Source organism: Hemiscyllium ocellatum, chromosome 40 (assembly GCF_020745735.1).
Source record: "Hemiscyllium ocellatum isolate sHemOce1 chromosome 40, sHemOce1.pat.X.cur, whole genome shotgun sequence".
NCBI classification, from domain to species: Eukaryota; Metazoa; Chordata; class Chondrichthyes; order Orectolobiformes; family Hemiscylliidae; genus Hemiscyllium; species Hemiscyllium ocellatum.
Genome location: NC_083440.1, coordinates 731,517 through 746,683, shown reverse-complemented (window position 1 = coordinate 746,683; position 15,167 = coordinate 731,517). Strand labels below are relative to the sequence as shown.

General features: G+C 48.4%; 1 protein-coding gene across 1 annotated transcript in view; it reads right to left on the bottom strand.

The window, feature by feature from the left end:
- Positions 1 to 15,167, bottom strand: part of LOC132834497 (P2X purinoceptor 3-like) — a 52,717-nt gene that overhangs the window by 28,437 nt on the left and 9,113 nt on the right. The window contains exons 2-5 of the mRNA XM_060853420.1: positions 12,558 to 12,708; positions 7,272 to 7,343; positions 6,614 to 7,228; positions 5,226 to 5,301 (exon numbers count right to left, since the gene is read on the bottom strand). Coding sequence (XP_060709403.1) covers positions 5,226 to 5,301; positions 6,614 to 7,228; positions 7,272 to 7,343; positions 12,558 to 12,708 — 914 coding nt within the window. The remainder of the gene's footprint in view (positions 1 to 5,225; positions 5,302 to 6,613; positions 7,229 to 7,271; positions 7,344 to 12,557; positions 12,709 to 15,167) is intronic.

Below are 15,167 nucleotides of genomic sequence, written 5' to 3'. Positions count from 1 at the left end.
ATACTGAGAAATACTAGGAATACTGTGAAATACCGAGGAATACCGTTAAATACTGAGGAATACCGTGAAATACTGAGGAATACAGTGAAATACCGAGGAATACAGTTAAATACGGTGGAATACCGTGAAATACTGAGGAATACAGTGAAATACTGTGGAATTCTGAACAATACTAAGGAATACAGTGAAATACTGATGAATACCATGAAATACCAAGGAATACTGTGAAATATCGAGGAATACTGTGAAATACTGAGGAATACAGTGAAATACTGAGGAATACCTTGAAATACCGAGGGATACTGTGAAATACTGAGGAATACAGTGAAATACCGAGGAATACCGTTAAATCTTGAGGAATACAGTGAAATACTGAGGAATACAGTGAAATACCGAGGAATACTGTGAAATACTGAGGAATACTGTGAAATACCGAGGAATACCATGAAATACTGAGGAAAACAGTGAAATACTGAGGAATACAGTGAAATACCGAGGAATACAGTGAAATACTGAGAAATACCGTGAAATACCGAGAATACCGTGAAATACTGAGGAATACAGTGAAATACTGAGGAATACCATGAAATACCAAGGAATACTGTGAAATATCGAGGAATACCGTGAAATAATGAGGAATACAGTGAAATACTGAGGAATACTGTGAAATACTGAGGAGTACTGTAAAATACCGAGGAAATTCAAAAAATACTGAGGAATACAGTGAAATACTGAGGAATTCCGTGAAATACCGAGGGATACTGTGAAATACTGAGGAATACCGTGAAATATCGAGGAAAACAGTGAAATACCGAGGAATACCATTAAATACTGAGGAATACCGTGAAATACTGAGGAATACTGTGAAATACCGAGGAATACCGTGAAATACTGAGGAATACTGTGAAATACCATGGAATTCTGAACAATACTGAGGAATACAGTGAAATATCGAGGAATACCGTGAAATACTGAGCAATACTGTGAAATACTAAGGAATACAGTGAAATACTGAGGAATACTGTGAAATACTGAGGAAATCCAAAAAAACCTGAGGAATACAGTGAAATACTGAGGAATACCGTGAAATACCGAGGGATACTGAGAAATACTAGGAACACTGTGAAATACCGAGGAATACCGTTAAATACTGAGGAATACCGTGAAATACTGAGGAATACTGTGAAATACTGAGGAATACTGTGAAATACCGAGGAAATCCAAAAAAACCTGAGGAATACAGTGAAATACTGAGAAATACCGTGAAATACCGAGGGATACTGAGAAATACTAGGAATACTGTGAAATACCGAGGAATACCGTTAAATACTGAGGAATACCGTGAAATACTGAGGAATACAGTGAAATACCGAGGAATACCGTTAAATACTGAGGAATACCGTGAACTACTGAGGAATACTGTGAAATACTGTGGAATTCTGAACAATAATAAGGAATACAGTGAAATACTGATGAATACAATGAAATACCAAGGAATACTGTGAAATATCGAGGAATACTGTGAAATACTGAGGAATACAGTGAAATACTGAGGAATACCATGAAAAACTGAGGAAAACAGTGAAATACTGAGGAATACAGTGAAATACTGAGAAATACAGTGAAATACCGAGGAATACCGTGAAATACTGAGGAATACAGTGAAATACTGAGGAATACTGGGAAATACCGTGGAATTCTGAACAATACTGAGGAATACAGTGAAATACTGATGAATGCCGTGAAATACCAAGGAATACTGTGAAATATCGAGGAATACCATGAAATAGTGAGGAATACTGTGAAAAACTGAGGAATACTGTGAAATACCGAGGAAATCCAAAAAATACTGAGGAATACCATGAAATAATGAGGAATACAGTGAAATACCGAGGAATACCGTGAAATACTGAGGAATACCGTGAAATACTGAGGAATACTGTGAAATACTGTGGAATTCTGAACAATACTAAGGAATACAGTGAAATACTGATGAATACCATGAAATACCAAGGAATACTGTGAAATATCGAGGAATACCGTGAAATAATGAGGAATACAGTGAAATACTGAGGAATACTGTGAAATACTGAGGAGTACTGTGAAATACCGAGGAAATTCAAAAAATACTGAGGAATACAGTGAAATACTGAGGAATTCCAATGAATACCGAGGAATACAGTGAAATACTGAGGAATACAGTGAAATACTGAGGAATACCGTGAAATACCGAGGGATACTGTGAAATACTGAGGAATACCGTGAAATACTGAGGAAAACAGTGAAATACCGAGGAATACCGTTAAATACTGAGGAATACCGTGAAATACTGAGGAATACTGTGAAATACCGTGGAATTCTGAACAATACTGAGGAATACTGTGAAATATCGAGGAATACCGTGAAATACTGAGCAATACTGTGAAATACTAAGGAATACCCATGAATACCGAGGAATACCTTGAAATACTGAGGAATACTGTGAAATACTGAGGAATAAAGTGAAATACTGAGGAATACCATGAAAAACTGAGGAAAACAGTGAAATACTGAGGAATACAGTGAAATACTGAGAAATACAGTGAAATAGCGAGGAATACCGTGAAATACTGAGGAATACAGTGAAATACTGAGGAATACTGGGAAATACCGTGGAATTCTGAACAATACTGAGGAATACAGTGAAATACTGATGAATGCCGTGAAATACCAAGGAATACTGTGAAATATCGAGGAATACCATGAAATAGTGAGGAATACTGTGAAAAACTGAGGAATACTGTGAAATACCGAGGAAATCCAAAAAATACTGAGGAATACCATGAAATAATGAGGAATACAGTGAAATACCGAGGAATACCGTGAAATACTGAGGAATACCGTGAAATACTGAGGAATACAGTGAAATACTGTGGAATTCTGAACAATACTAAGGAATACAGTGAAATACTGATGAATACCATGAAATACCAAGGAATACTGTGAAATATCGAGGAATACCGTGAAATAATGAGGAATACAGTGAAATACTGAGGAATACTGTGAAATACTGAGGAGTACTGTGAAATACCGAGGAAATTCAAAAAATACTGAGGAATACAGTGAAATACTGAGGAATTCCAATGAATACCGAGGAATACAGTGAAATACTGAGGAATACAGTGAAATACTGAGGAATACCGTGAAATACCGAGGGATACTGTGAAATACTGAGGAATACCGTGAAATACTGAGGAAAACAGTGAAATACCGAGGAATACCGTTAAATACTGAGGAATACCGTGAAATACTGAGGAATACTGTGAAATACCGTGGAATTCTGAACAATACTGAGGAATACTGTGAAATATCGAGGAATACCGTGAAATACTGAGCAATACTGTGAAATACTAAGGAATACCCATGAATACCGAGGAATACCTTGAAATACTGAGGAATACTGTGAAATACTGAGGAATACTGTGAAATACCGAGGAAATCCAAAAAATACTGAGGAATACAGTGAAATACTGAGGAATACCGATGAATACCGGGGAATACCATGAAATACTGAGAAATACCGTGAAATACCGAGGGATACTGTGAAATACTGAGGAATACTGTGAAATACCGAGGAATACTGTGAAATACTGAGGGATACAGTGAAATAGCGAGGAATACCGTGAAATACTGAGGAATACAGTGAAATACCTTGGAATTCTGCACAATACTGAGGAATACAGTGAAATACTGATGAATACCGTGAAATACCAAGCAATACTGTGAAATATCGAGGAATACCGTGAAATACTGAGGAATACTGTGAAATGTCGAGGAATACCGTGAAATACTGAGGAATACAGTGAAATACTGAGGAATACTGTGAAATACTGAGGAATACAGTGAAATACCGAGGAATTCAGTGAAATACCGAGGAATACAGTGAAATACTGAGGAATACTGAACAATACTGAGGAAGACCGTGATATACTGAAGAATACAGTTAAATACCGAGGAATACAGTGAAATACTAAGGAATACAGTAAAATACCAAGGAATACAGTGAAATACCGAGGAATACTGTGAAATAACGAGGAATAATTTGAAGTACTAAGGAATACAGTGAAATACTGAGGAATACAGTGAAATACCGAGGTATACAGTGAAATACCGAGGAATACTGTGAAATACTGAGGAATACAGTGAAATACTGAGGAATGCTGTGAAATACTGAGGAATACAGTGAAATATCGAGGAATACAGTGAAATACCGAGGAATACAGTGAAATACCGAGGAATGCTGTGAAATACTGAGGAATACAGTGAAATATCGAGGAATACAGTGAAATACCGAGGAATATAGTGAAATACTGAGTAATACAGTGAAATACCGAGGAATACAGTGAAATATCGAGGAATACAGTGAAATACCGAGGAATATAGTGAAATACTGAGGAATACAGTGAAATACAGTGAAATACCGTGGAATTCTGTGAAATACAGAGGAATACAGTGAACTACTAAGGAATACAGTGAAGTACCGATGAATAATGTGAAATAATGAGGAATACTTTGAAATACTAAGGAATACAGTGAAATACTGAGGAATACAGTGAAATACTGTGAAAAACCGTGGAATACAGTGAAATACCGTGGAATACTGTGAAATACCGAGGAATACAGTGAAATACTGTGAAATACCGTGGAATACCGTGAAATACCGAGGAATACAGTGAAATACCGAGGAATACAGTGAAATACTGAGAAATACCGTGGAATACAGTGAAATACAGTGAAATACCGTGGAATACTGTGAAATACTGAGGAATACCGTGAAATACCGAGGAATACAGTGAAATACGGAGGAATACCGTGAAATACCGAGGAATACCGTGAAATACTGAGGAATACTGTGAAATACTGAGGAATACAGTGAAATACCGAGGAATATTGTGAAATACCGAAGAATACAGCGAAATCCTGAGGAATACTGTGAAATCCTGAGGAATACTGTGACATACTGCGGAATACAGTGAAATACCGAGGAATACAGGGAAATACCGAGGGATACTGTGAAATACTTTGGAATACAGTGAAATACTGAGGAATACCGTGAAATACTGAGGAATACAGTGAAATACCGAGGAATACTGTGAAATACTGAGGAATACCGTGAGATACTGAGGAATACAGTGAAATACCGAGGAATACTCAGAGAGATATACCGTGGGGTCTCAGAAACTCACCGCTGCCGATTTGGTGGGTCACCTGATCATCGCATTGGTCATCAGTCTGACAGAGAAACTCCTTATTATCCGGGTCCTATAGACACACAACACAGCCCTGTTACTGTTCCTGTCCAGCACGGTCACTGCGGCCGGAGAGTGACCAGGGAGGGTCAGTGTGGGCAGAGAGTGACCAGGGAAGGTCAGTGTGGCCGGAGAGTGACCAGGGAGGGTCAGTGTGGGTAGAGAGTGACCAGGGAAGGTCAGTGTGGCCGGAGAGTGACCAGGGAGGGTCAGTGTGGGCAGAGAGTGACCAGGGAAGGTCAGTGTGGCCGGAGAGTGACCAGGGAGAGTCAGTGTGGGCAGAGAGTGACCAAGGAGGGTCACTGTGGGCGGAGTGTGACCAGGGAGGGTCGGTGTGGGCAGAGAGTGACCAGGAAGGGTCAGTGTGGCCGGAGAGTGACCAGGGAGAGTCAGTGTGGGCAGAGAGTGACCAAGGAGGGTCACTGTGGGCGGAGAGTGACCAGGGAGGGTCAGTGTGGCCAGAGAGTGACCAGGGAGGGTCAGTGTGGGCAGAGAGTGACCAAGGAGGGTCACTGTGGGCGGAGAGTGACCAGGGAGGGTCAGTGTGGCCAGAGAGTGACCAGGGAGGGTCAGTGTGGGCAGAGAGTGACCAAGGAGGGTCACTGTGGGCGGAGAGTGACCAGGGAGGGTCAGTGTGGCCAGAGAGTGACCAGGGAGGGTCAGTGTGGGCAGAGAGTGACCAAGGAGGGTCACTGCAGCCGGAGAGTGACCAGGGAGGGTCACTGTGGGCGGAGAGTGACCAGGGAAGGTCAGTGTGGGCAGAGAGTGACCAGGGAGGGTCAGTGCGGCTGGAGAGTGACCAGGGAGGGTCAGTGTGGGAGAGAGTGACCAGGGAGGGTCACTGTGGGCGGAGAGTGACCAGGGAGGGACACTGTGGGCGGAGAGTGACCAGGGAGTGTCATTGTGTTCAGAGAGTGAGCAGGGAGTGTCAGTGTGGCCAGAGAGTGACCAGGGAGTGTCACTGTGGTCGGAGAGTGACCAGGGAGGGACACTGTGGGCAGAGAGTGAGCAGAGAGGGTCAGTGTGGGCAGAGAGTGAGCAGGGAGGGTCATTGTGGCTGGAGAGTGACCAGGGAGGGTCAGTGCGGTCTGGGAGTGACCGGTCTGGGTCAGTGCGGTCTGGGAGTGACCGGTCTCGGTCAGTGCAGTCTGGGAGTGACCGGTCTCGGTCAGTGCGGTCTGGGAGTGACCGGTCTCGGTCAGTGCAGTCTGGGAGGGACCGGTCTAGGTCAGTGCGGTCTGGGAGTGACCACTCAGGGTCATTGCAGTCTGGAAGGGACCGGTCAGGGTCAGTGCGGTCTGGGAGTGACTGGTCTGGGTGAGTACGGTCTGGGAGTAACCGGTTTGGGTCAGTGTGGTCTGGAAGTGACCGGTCTGGGTGAGTACGGTCTGGGAGTGACTGGTCTGGGTGAGTACGGTCTGGGCCAGTGTGGTCTGGGAGTGATTGGTCAGCGTCATAGTGGTCTTGGAGTAACCGGTGGGGGTGAGTGCGGTCTGGGAGTGACTGGTCAGGGTCAGTGTGGTCTGGAAGAGACCGGTCAGGGTCAGTGCGGTCTGGGAGTGACCGGTCTGGGTCAGTGTGGTCTGGGAGTGACCAGTCTGGGTTAGTGTGGTCTGGGAGGGGCCAGTCTGGGGGAGTGTGGTCTGGGAGTGACCGGTCTGGGTGAGTGCGGTCTGGGAGTGACCAGTCTCGGTCAGTGCAGTCTGGGAGGGACCGGTCATGGTCAGTGCGGTCTGGGAGTGACCGGTCTCGGTCAGAGCGGTCTGGGAGGGACCGGTCATGGTCAGTGCGGTCTGGGAGTAACTGGTCTGGGAGTGACCGGTCTGGGTCAGTGCGGTCTGGGAGTGACCAGTCATGGTCAGTGCGGTCTGGAAGTGACCGGTCTGGGTCAGTGCGGTCTGGGAGTGACCGGTCAGAGTCAGTGACTCTGCTAATTGACCCTGTGGGTTTACACAGCAAATCCCACAGGCTGTTGAATCTTACCTCTGGACATGTCCCCTGAACTTGATTCTCGGTGATCCTGGTGGATGTGATAATACTGAACACGGCCCCACCCTGGGGAAAAGATGGACGGAGTGTGAGGGTGTGTGTGAGAGAGAGAGGGACAGAGAGAGAGACAGAGAGAGAGAGAGAGAGAGAGAGAGAGACAGAGAGAGTGAGAGAGAGAGAGACAGACAGACAGACAGAGACAGAGAGGGAGAGAAAGCGAGGGGCAGACAGAGAGAGAGAGAGAGAGAGAGAGAGAGACAGAAAGGGGGAGAGAGAGGAAGAGAGAGAAAGACAGAGAGAGAAAGAGTGAAAGAGACAGAGAGAGAGAGACAGAGACAGAGAGAGAGAGTGAGTGAGAGAGAGAGACAGACAGAGAGCGAGAGACAGAGGGAGAGAGGGATTGAGAGACAGAGAGAGACAGACAGACAGACAGAGAGAATCAGAGAGAGATAGACAGAGAGACAGACAGAGAGGGAGAGAGAGAGGGAGAGAGAGAGAGAGAGAGAGGGAGACAGAGACAGAGAGAGGGAGAGAGAGAAAGACAGAGAGAGAGAGAGCGAGGGAGAGAGAGAGAGAGAGAGAGACCTGAGAGAGAGTGAGAGAGGGAGAGAGAGAAAGAGAGAGAGAGGGAGAGAGAGGGTATGACAGTGAGACCACCTTCCCTGTGCCCTGAGCCAGGAAGCCCACTGCCCTGCCTGGGAGACTGCCTTCCCCCTTCACGCTCTCACCGGTCGGTTTGATGGTGAGATTATCACTCACTCCCAAAGCTGATCCGATTTTCCTTCCCTCCGGAATCTAACCAACTCCCTCCAGCTTTCCCCTTCGAGAACAGAGGACATGGAACATTCCAGCACAGTCCAGGCCCTTCGGCCCCTCGATCTGAAGCCCAGCTAACCCACACTATCCCGTTCCCATCCTGATGTTTATCCAATGACCGTGTCAATGCCCTTAATGTTGGGGAGTTCCTCCTGTTACAGTCAGGGCGTTCCCCACCCCGACTCCTCTCTGAGTAAGGACCCCCCTCTGACATCTGTCCTGTATCTATCACCCCTCAGTTTAAAGCTATGCCCCCCCCCCCCGTGCTCACTGTCCCCATACTGGGAAAAAGGCTCTCCCTGCCCACCCTATCTAACCCTCTGATTATCTTCTCTGTCTCTATTAAGTCACCTCTCAACCTTCTTCTCTCTAACGAGAACAGCCTCAAGTCCCTCAGCCTTTCCCCGTAAGACCTTCCCTCCAGACCAGGCAACATCCCGGTAAATCCCCTCTACCCCCTTTCCAAAGCTCCCACATCCTCCCTATAACGCGGTGACCAGAACTGTACACAATACTCCAAGTGCGGCCGTACCAGAGTTTTGTACAGCTGCAGCATAACCCCCTGGTTCCGGAACTCGATCCCTCTATTAATAAAAGCTAAAACACTGTCTGCCTCCTTAACAACCCTGTCATCCTGGGGGTAACTTTCAGGGATCTGTGTACCTGGACACCGAGATCTCTCTGCTCATCTACACTACCAAGAATCTTACCATTAGCCCAGCACTCTGCATTCCTGTTACTCCGACCAAAGGGAATCACCTCACACTTGTCCGCATTAAACTCCACTTGCCCCCTCTCAGCCCAGCTCTGCAGCTTATCGATGTCTCTCTGTAACCTACAACATCCTTCGTCACTATCCACAACTCCACCGACCTTAGTGCCATCTGCACATTTACTAACCCACCCTTCTACGCCCTCATCCAGGTCGTTCATAAACATGGCGAACAGCAGTGGACCCAACACCGACCCTTACAGTACCCCACTGGTAACTGGGCTCCAGGATGGACATTTCCCATCAACCACTAACCTGCCCTTCTACACCCTGATCCAAAATATGTGTAATCTAACACCCTCCTGATTCCCCCCCCGTAATCTAACACCCTCCTGATGCCCCCCCTCTGTAATCTAACTAACACCCTCCTGATCCCCCCCCGGAATCTAACTAACACCCTCCTGATGCCCCCCCTGTAATCTAACTAACACCCTCCTGATGCCCCCCCCTGTAATCTAACTAACACCCTCCTGATTCCCCCCCCCGTAATCTAACTAACACCCTCCTGATTCCACCCCCGTAATCTAACTAACTCCCTCCTGATTCCCCCCCCCCGTGATCTAACTAGCACCCTCCTGATTCCACCCCCCCGTAATCTAACTAACTCCCTCCTGATTCCCCCCCCGTGATCTAACTAACACCCTCCTGATTCCCCCCCTCTGTAATCTAACTAACACCCTCCTGACCCCCCCGTAATCTAAATAACACCCTCCTGACTCCCCCCCGTAATCTAACTAACGCCCTCCTGATCCCCCCCTCTGTAATCTAACTAACACCCTCCTGATTCCCCCCCCCGTAATCTAACTAACGCCCTCCTGATCCCCCCCTCTGTAATCTAACTAACACCCTCCTGATTCCCCCCCCTGTAATCTAACTAACACCCTCCTGATCCCCCCCTCTGCAATCTAACTAACACCCTCCTGATTCCCCCCCCCGTAATCTGACACCCTCCTGATTCCCCCCCCGTAATCTAACACCCTCCTGATTCCCCCCCTCTGTAATCTAACTAACACCCTCCTGATGCCCCCCCTCTGTAATCTAACTAACACCCTCCTGATCCCCCCCCGTAATCTAACTAACACCCTCCTGATTCCCCCCCCGTAATCTAACTAACACCCTCCTGATTACCCCCCCTCAGTAATCTAAATAACACCCTCCTGATACCCCCCCTGTAATCTAACTAACACCCTCCTGATCCCCCCCCGTAATCTAACTAACACCCTCCTGATGCCCCCCCTCTGTAATCTAACTAACACCCTCCTGATTCCCCCCCCCGTAATCTAACTAACACCCTCCTGATTACCCCCCCTCAGTAATCTAAATAACACCCTCCTGATGCCCCCCCTCTGTAATCTAACTAACACCCTCCTGATCGCCCCCCCGTAATCTAACTAACACCCTCCTGATTCCACCCCCTCTGTAATCTAACTAACACCCTCCTGATTCCCCCCTCTGTAATCTAACTAACACCCTCCTGATCCCCCCCTGTAATCTAACTAACACCCTCCTGATCCCCCCCCCGTAATCTAACTAACACCCTCCTGATGCCCCCCCTCTGTAATCTAACTAACACCCTCCTGATTCCCCCCCCCGTAATCTAACTAACACCCTCCTGATCCCCCCCTCTGTAATCTAACTAACACCCTCCTGATTACCCCCCTCAGTAATCGAAATAACACCCTCCTGATGCCCCCCCCGTAATCTAACTAACACCCTCCTGATTCACCCCCCCGTAATCTAACTAACACCCTCCTGATTCCCCCCCTGTAATCTAACTAACACCCTCCTGATTCCCCCCCCCGTAATCGAACTAACACCCTCCTGATTCCCCCCCTGTAATCTAACTAACACCCTCCTGATTCCACCCCCTGTAATCTAACTAACACCCTCCTGATTCCCCCCCTCTGTAATCTAACTAACACCCTCCTGATTCCCCCCCGTAATCTAACTAACACCCTCCTGATTCCCCCCCCGTAATCTAACTAACACCCTCCTGATCCCCCCCCCGTAATCTAACTAACACCCTCCTGATTCCGCCCCTCTGTAATCGAACTAACACCCTCCTGATTCCCCCCCCGTAATCTAACTAACACCCTCCTGATCCGCCCCCCAGTAATCTAATTAACACCCACCTGATCACCCCCCTCTGTAATCTAACTAACACCCACCTGATCACCCCCCTCTGTAATCTAACTAACACCCTCCTGATTCCCCCCCTGTAATCTAACTAACTCCCTCCTGATTCCCCCCCCGTGATCTAACTAACACCCTCCTGATTCCCCCCCTCTGTAATCTAACTAACACCCTCCTGACCCTCCCACTCTGATCTAACTAACACCCTCCTGATACCCCCCCGTAATCTAAATAACACCCTCCTGACTCCCCCCCGTAATCTAACTAACGCCCTCCTGACTCCCCCCCCCCGTAATCTAACAAACACCCTCCTGATCCCCCCCTCTGTAATCTAACTAACACCCTCCTGATTCCCCCCTCTGTAATCTAACTAACACCCTCCTGATGCCCCCCCCGTAATCTAACTAACACCCTCCTGATCCCCCCCCCGTAATCTAACTAACACCCTCCTGATTCCCCCCCTCTGTAATCTAACTAACACCCTCCTGATTCCCCCCCCGTAATCTAACTAACACCCTCCTGATCCGCCCCCCAGTAATCTAACTAACACCCACCTGATCACCCCCCTCTGTAATCTAACTAACACCCACCTGATCCTCCCCCTCTGTAATCTAACTAACACCCTCCTGATTCCCCCCCGTAATCTAACACCCTCCTGAGTCCCCCCCTCTGTAATCTAACTACCACCCTCCTGATTCCCCCCTCTGTAATCTAACTAACACCCTCCTGATTCCTCCCCTCTGTAATCTAACTAACACCCTCCTGATTCCCCCCTCTGTAATCTAACTAACACCCTCCTGATCCCCCCCTGTAATCTAACTAACACCCTCCTGATGCCCCCCCCCGTAATCTAACTAACACCCTCCTGATTCCCCCCCCCTGTAATCTAACTAACACCCTCCTGATCCCCCCCTCTGTAATCTAACTAACACCCTCCTGATGCCCCCCCTCTGTAATCTAACTAACACCCTCCTGATTACCCCCCTCAGTAATCTAAATAACACCCTCCTGATGACCCCCTGTAATCTAACTAACACCCTCCTGATTCCCCCCCCGTAATCTAACTAACACCCTCCTGATTCCCCCCCCGTAATCTAACTAACACCCTCCTGATCCCCCCCTCTGTAATCTAACTAACACCCTCCTGATTCCACCCCCGCAATCTAACTAACACCCTCCTGATTCCCCCACCTGTAATCTAACTAACTCCCTCCTGATTCCCCCCCCTGTAATCTATCTAACACCCTCCTGTATCCCTCCCCCCCCCCGTAATCTCCCTCCTCCACCCTCCCTTTCCCTCCCTGCCCCCAGTGTACGGTGTGCCTGGAGCAGTCTCAGGGAACCCTGTCTGATCACTGATCCTCACACAGCGCTTGCCTGCTTTACCCCAGGAGCTGGTGTTGATGCACCCTGTGCTGACCTCTGCCCCCCGGGGATCGTTCCCAGGAATGGAGTCACATATCCCTCTGCTCTGAAGGTTAGGGAGAAGGTGATTGGTGGTTCCATCCCGCGAAATGGAGTGTGGGACTGGCTGGGAGTCCTGTCAGTCAGCTATTCACCTGCGGAGGAATCACATACTCCACCACGTCCATCACTTTCTCCAAGCCATTGGGCAGCTGTGTCCGGCCAAAGCCCTTCACTTTGGTGATCACCGTGGACTCAATCTGGGTCTCCTTGGTTTGGTAAGCTTTTTCATGGATAAACACCCAGCTGTCAGGGAGAGAGAGAGAGGGAACAGGCGTCACTGTGGGGGGACAGTGTAGAGGGAGCTTTACTCTGTATCTAACCCCGTGCTGTCCCTGTCCCTGGGAGTGTTTGATGGGGGGGACAGTGTAGAGAGAGCTTTACTCTGTATCTAACCTCGTGCTGTCCCTGTCCCTGGGAGTGTTTGATGGGGGACAGTGTAGAGGGAGCTTTACTCTGTACCTAACCCCGTGCTGTCCCTGTCCTGGGATTGGGAGACAGTGTACAGGAAGCTTTACTCTGTATCTAACCCCGTGCTGTCCCTGTCCCTGGGAGTGTTTGATGGGGGACAGTGTAGAGGGAGCTTTACACTGTATCTAACCCCGTGCTGTCTCTGTCCCTGGGAGTGTTTGATGAGGGGACAGTGTAGAGGGAGCTTAACTCTGTATCTAACCCCGTGCTGTCCCTGTCCCTGGGAGTGTTTGATGGGCGACGGTGTAGAGGGAGCTTTACTCTGTATCTAACCCCGTGCTGTCCCTGTCCCTGGGAGTGTTTGATGGGCGACGGTGTACAGGGAGCTTTACTCAATATCTAACCCCGTGCTGTCCCTGTCCCTGGGAGTGTTTAATGGGGGGGTCAGTGTAGAGAGAGCTTTACTCTGTATCTAACCCCGTGCCGTCCTGTCCCTGGGAGTGTTTGATGGGGGACAGTGTAGAGAGAGCTTTACTCTGTATCTAACCACGTGCTGTACCTGTCCTGTAAGTGTTGATGGGGGGACAGTGTAGAGGGAGCTTTATTCTGTATCTAACACCGTGCTGTCCCTGTCCCTGGGAGTGTGTGATGGGGGGGACAGTGTAGAGGGAGCTTTAACCTGTATCTAACCCCGTGCTGTCCCTGTCCTGGGGGTGTTTGATCGGGGGGACAGTGTAGAGGGAGCTTTACCTTGTATCTAACCCTGTGCTGTCCCTATCCTGGGGGTGTTTGATGGGGGGGTACAGTGTAGAGAGAGCTTTACCCTGTATCTAACCCCATGTTGTCCCTGTCCCTGGGAGTGTGTGATGGGGGAAACTGGAATTGTGTGGATGCTGGGTGTGTGAGCGAGGGGACTCTGGAGAGACAGAGATAACAGTAACGGCTGTGTGAGGGAGAAACTACCGAGAGCTGAAGGAAACCGATGATGCTGCATTTTGGGAAAGCAAATCTTAGAAGGACTTATACACTTAATGGTAAGGTCCTGGGGAGTGTTGCTGAACAAAGAGACCTTGGAGCGCAGGTTCATAGCTCCTTGAAAGTGGAGTCGCAGGTAGATAGGATAGTGAAGGCAGCGTTTGGTATGCTTTCCTTTATTGGTCAGAGTATTGAGTACAGGTGTTGGGAGGTCATGTTGCAGCTGTACAGGACGTTGGTTAGGCCACTGTTGGAATATTGGGTGCAATTCTGGTCTCCTTCCTATTGGCAAAATGTGAAACGTGAAAGGGTTCAGAAAAGATTTACAAGGATGTTGCCAGGGTTGGAGGGTCTGAGCTACAGGGAGAGGCTGAACAGGCTGGGGCTGTTTTCCCTGGAGCATCGGAGGCTGAGGGGTCACCTTATAGAGGCTTATAAAATCATGAGGGGCATGGATAGGATAAATAGACAAAGTCTTTTCCCTGGGGTGGGGGAGTCCAGAACTAGAGGGGCATAGGTTTAGGGTGAGAGGGGAAAGATATAAAAGAGACCTAAGGGGCAACTTTTTCACCCAGAGGGTGGTACGTGTATGGAATGAGCTGCCAGAGGATGTGGTGGGAGCTGGTACAACGACAACATTTAAGAGGCATTTGGATGGGTATATGAATAGGAAGGGTTTGGAGGGATATGGGCCGGGTGCTGGCAGGTGGGACTAGATTGGGTTGGGATATCTGGGTCAGCATGGACAGGATGGACCGAAGGGTCTGTTTCCGTGCTGTACATCTCTATGTCTCTCTGATACTCTGAGGTTGTGGTGACTCATCAGCTGAAATGAAAAGGCAGACTGGAAATTTATTGTCACGTGTTTTCTGATGTGAAAGGTTTTAATGAGCCCCTCGACCACACTGACCCCATCACCGACAGACGGACAGGTTTAACTTAATGTGTCGGGCACTCGCAACTAAATCATCAACGCTGAACCTGGGAAAGAGGGACAAGGATTACCGAAGCCACTCAAACCAGGCCCAAAAGATGATGCTCTCGTTGACCAAGGATAGGGACCGACCTGGGTCCCTGGGAAGGGAGCTGGGAGCTGGGAGCAGAGAGTTCCTGAAGGAGGGAGGTCGGGATGTGGTGAAAGGGGTCGAGGGGCAGACTGTGAGAGAGAAACGGACAGTTCATGGGGAGATACGGAAGGGTCAGCTCAGTGGGCAGACTCTCGGCAAACGAACAATAATGGGGGGGAATGTGGAAAGGAGAGCAAAAGTACAGGGTGCTATATAAATGCAGCAAGCCGTAACGCCAAGGGACTGGGTGTG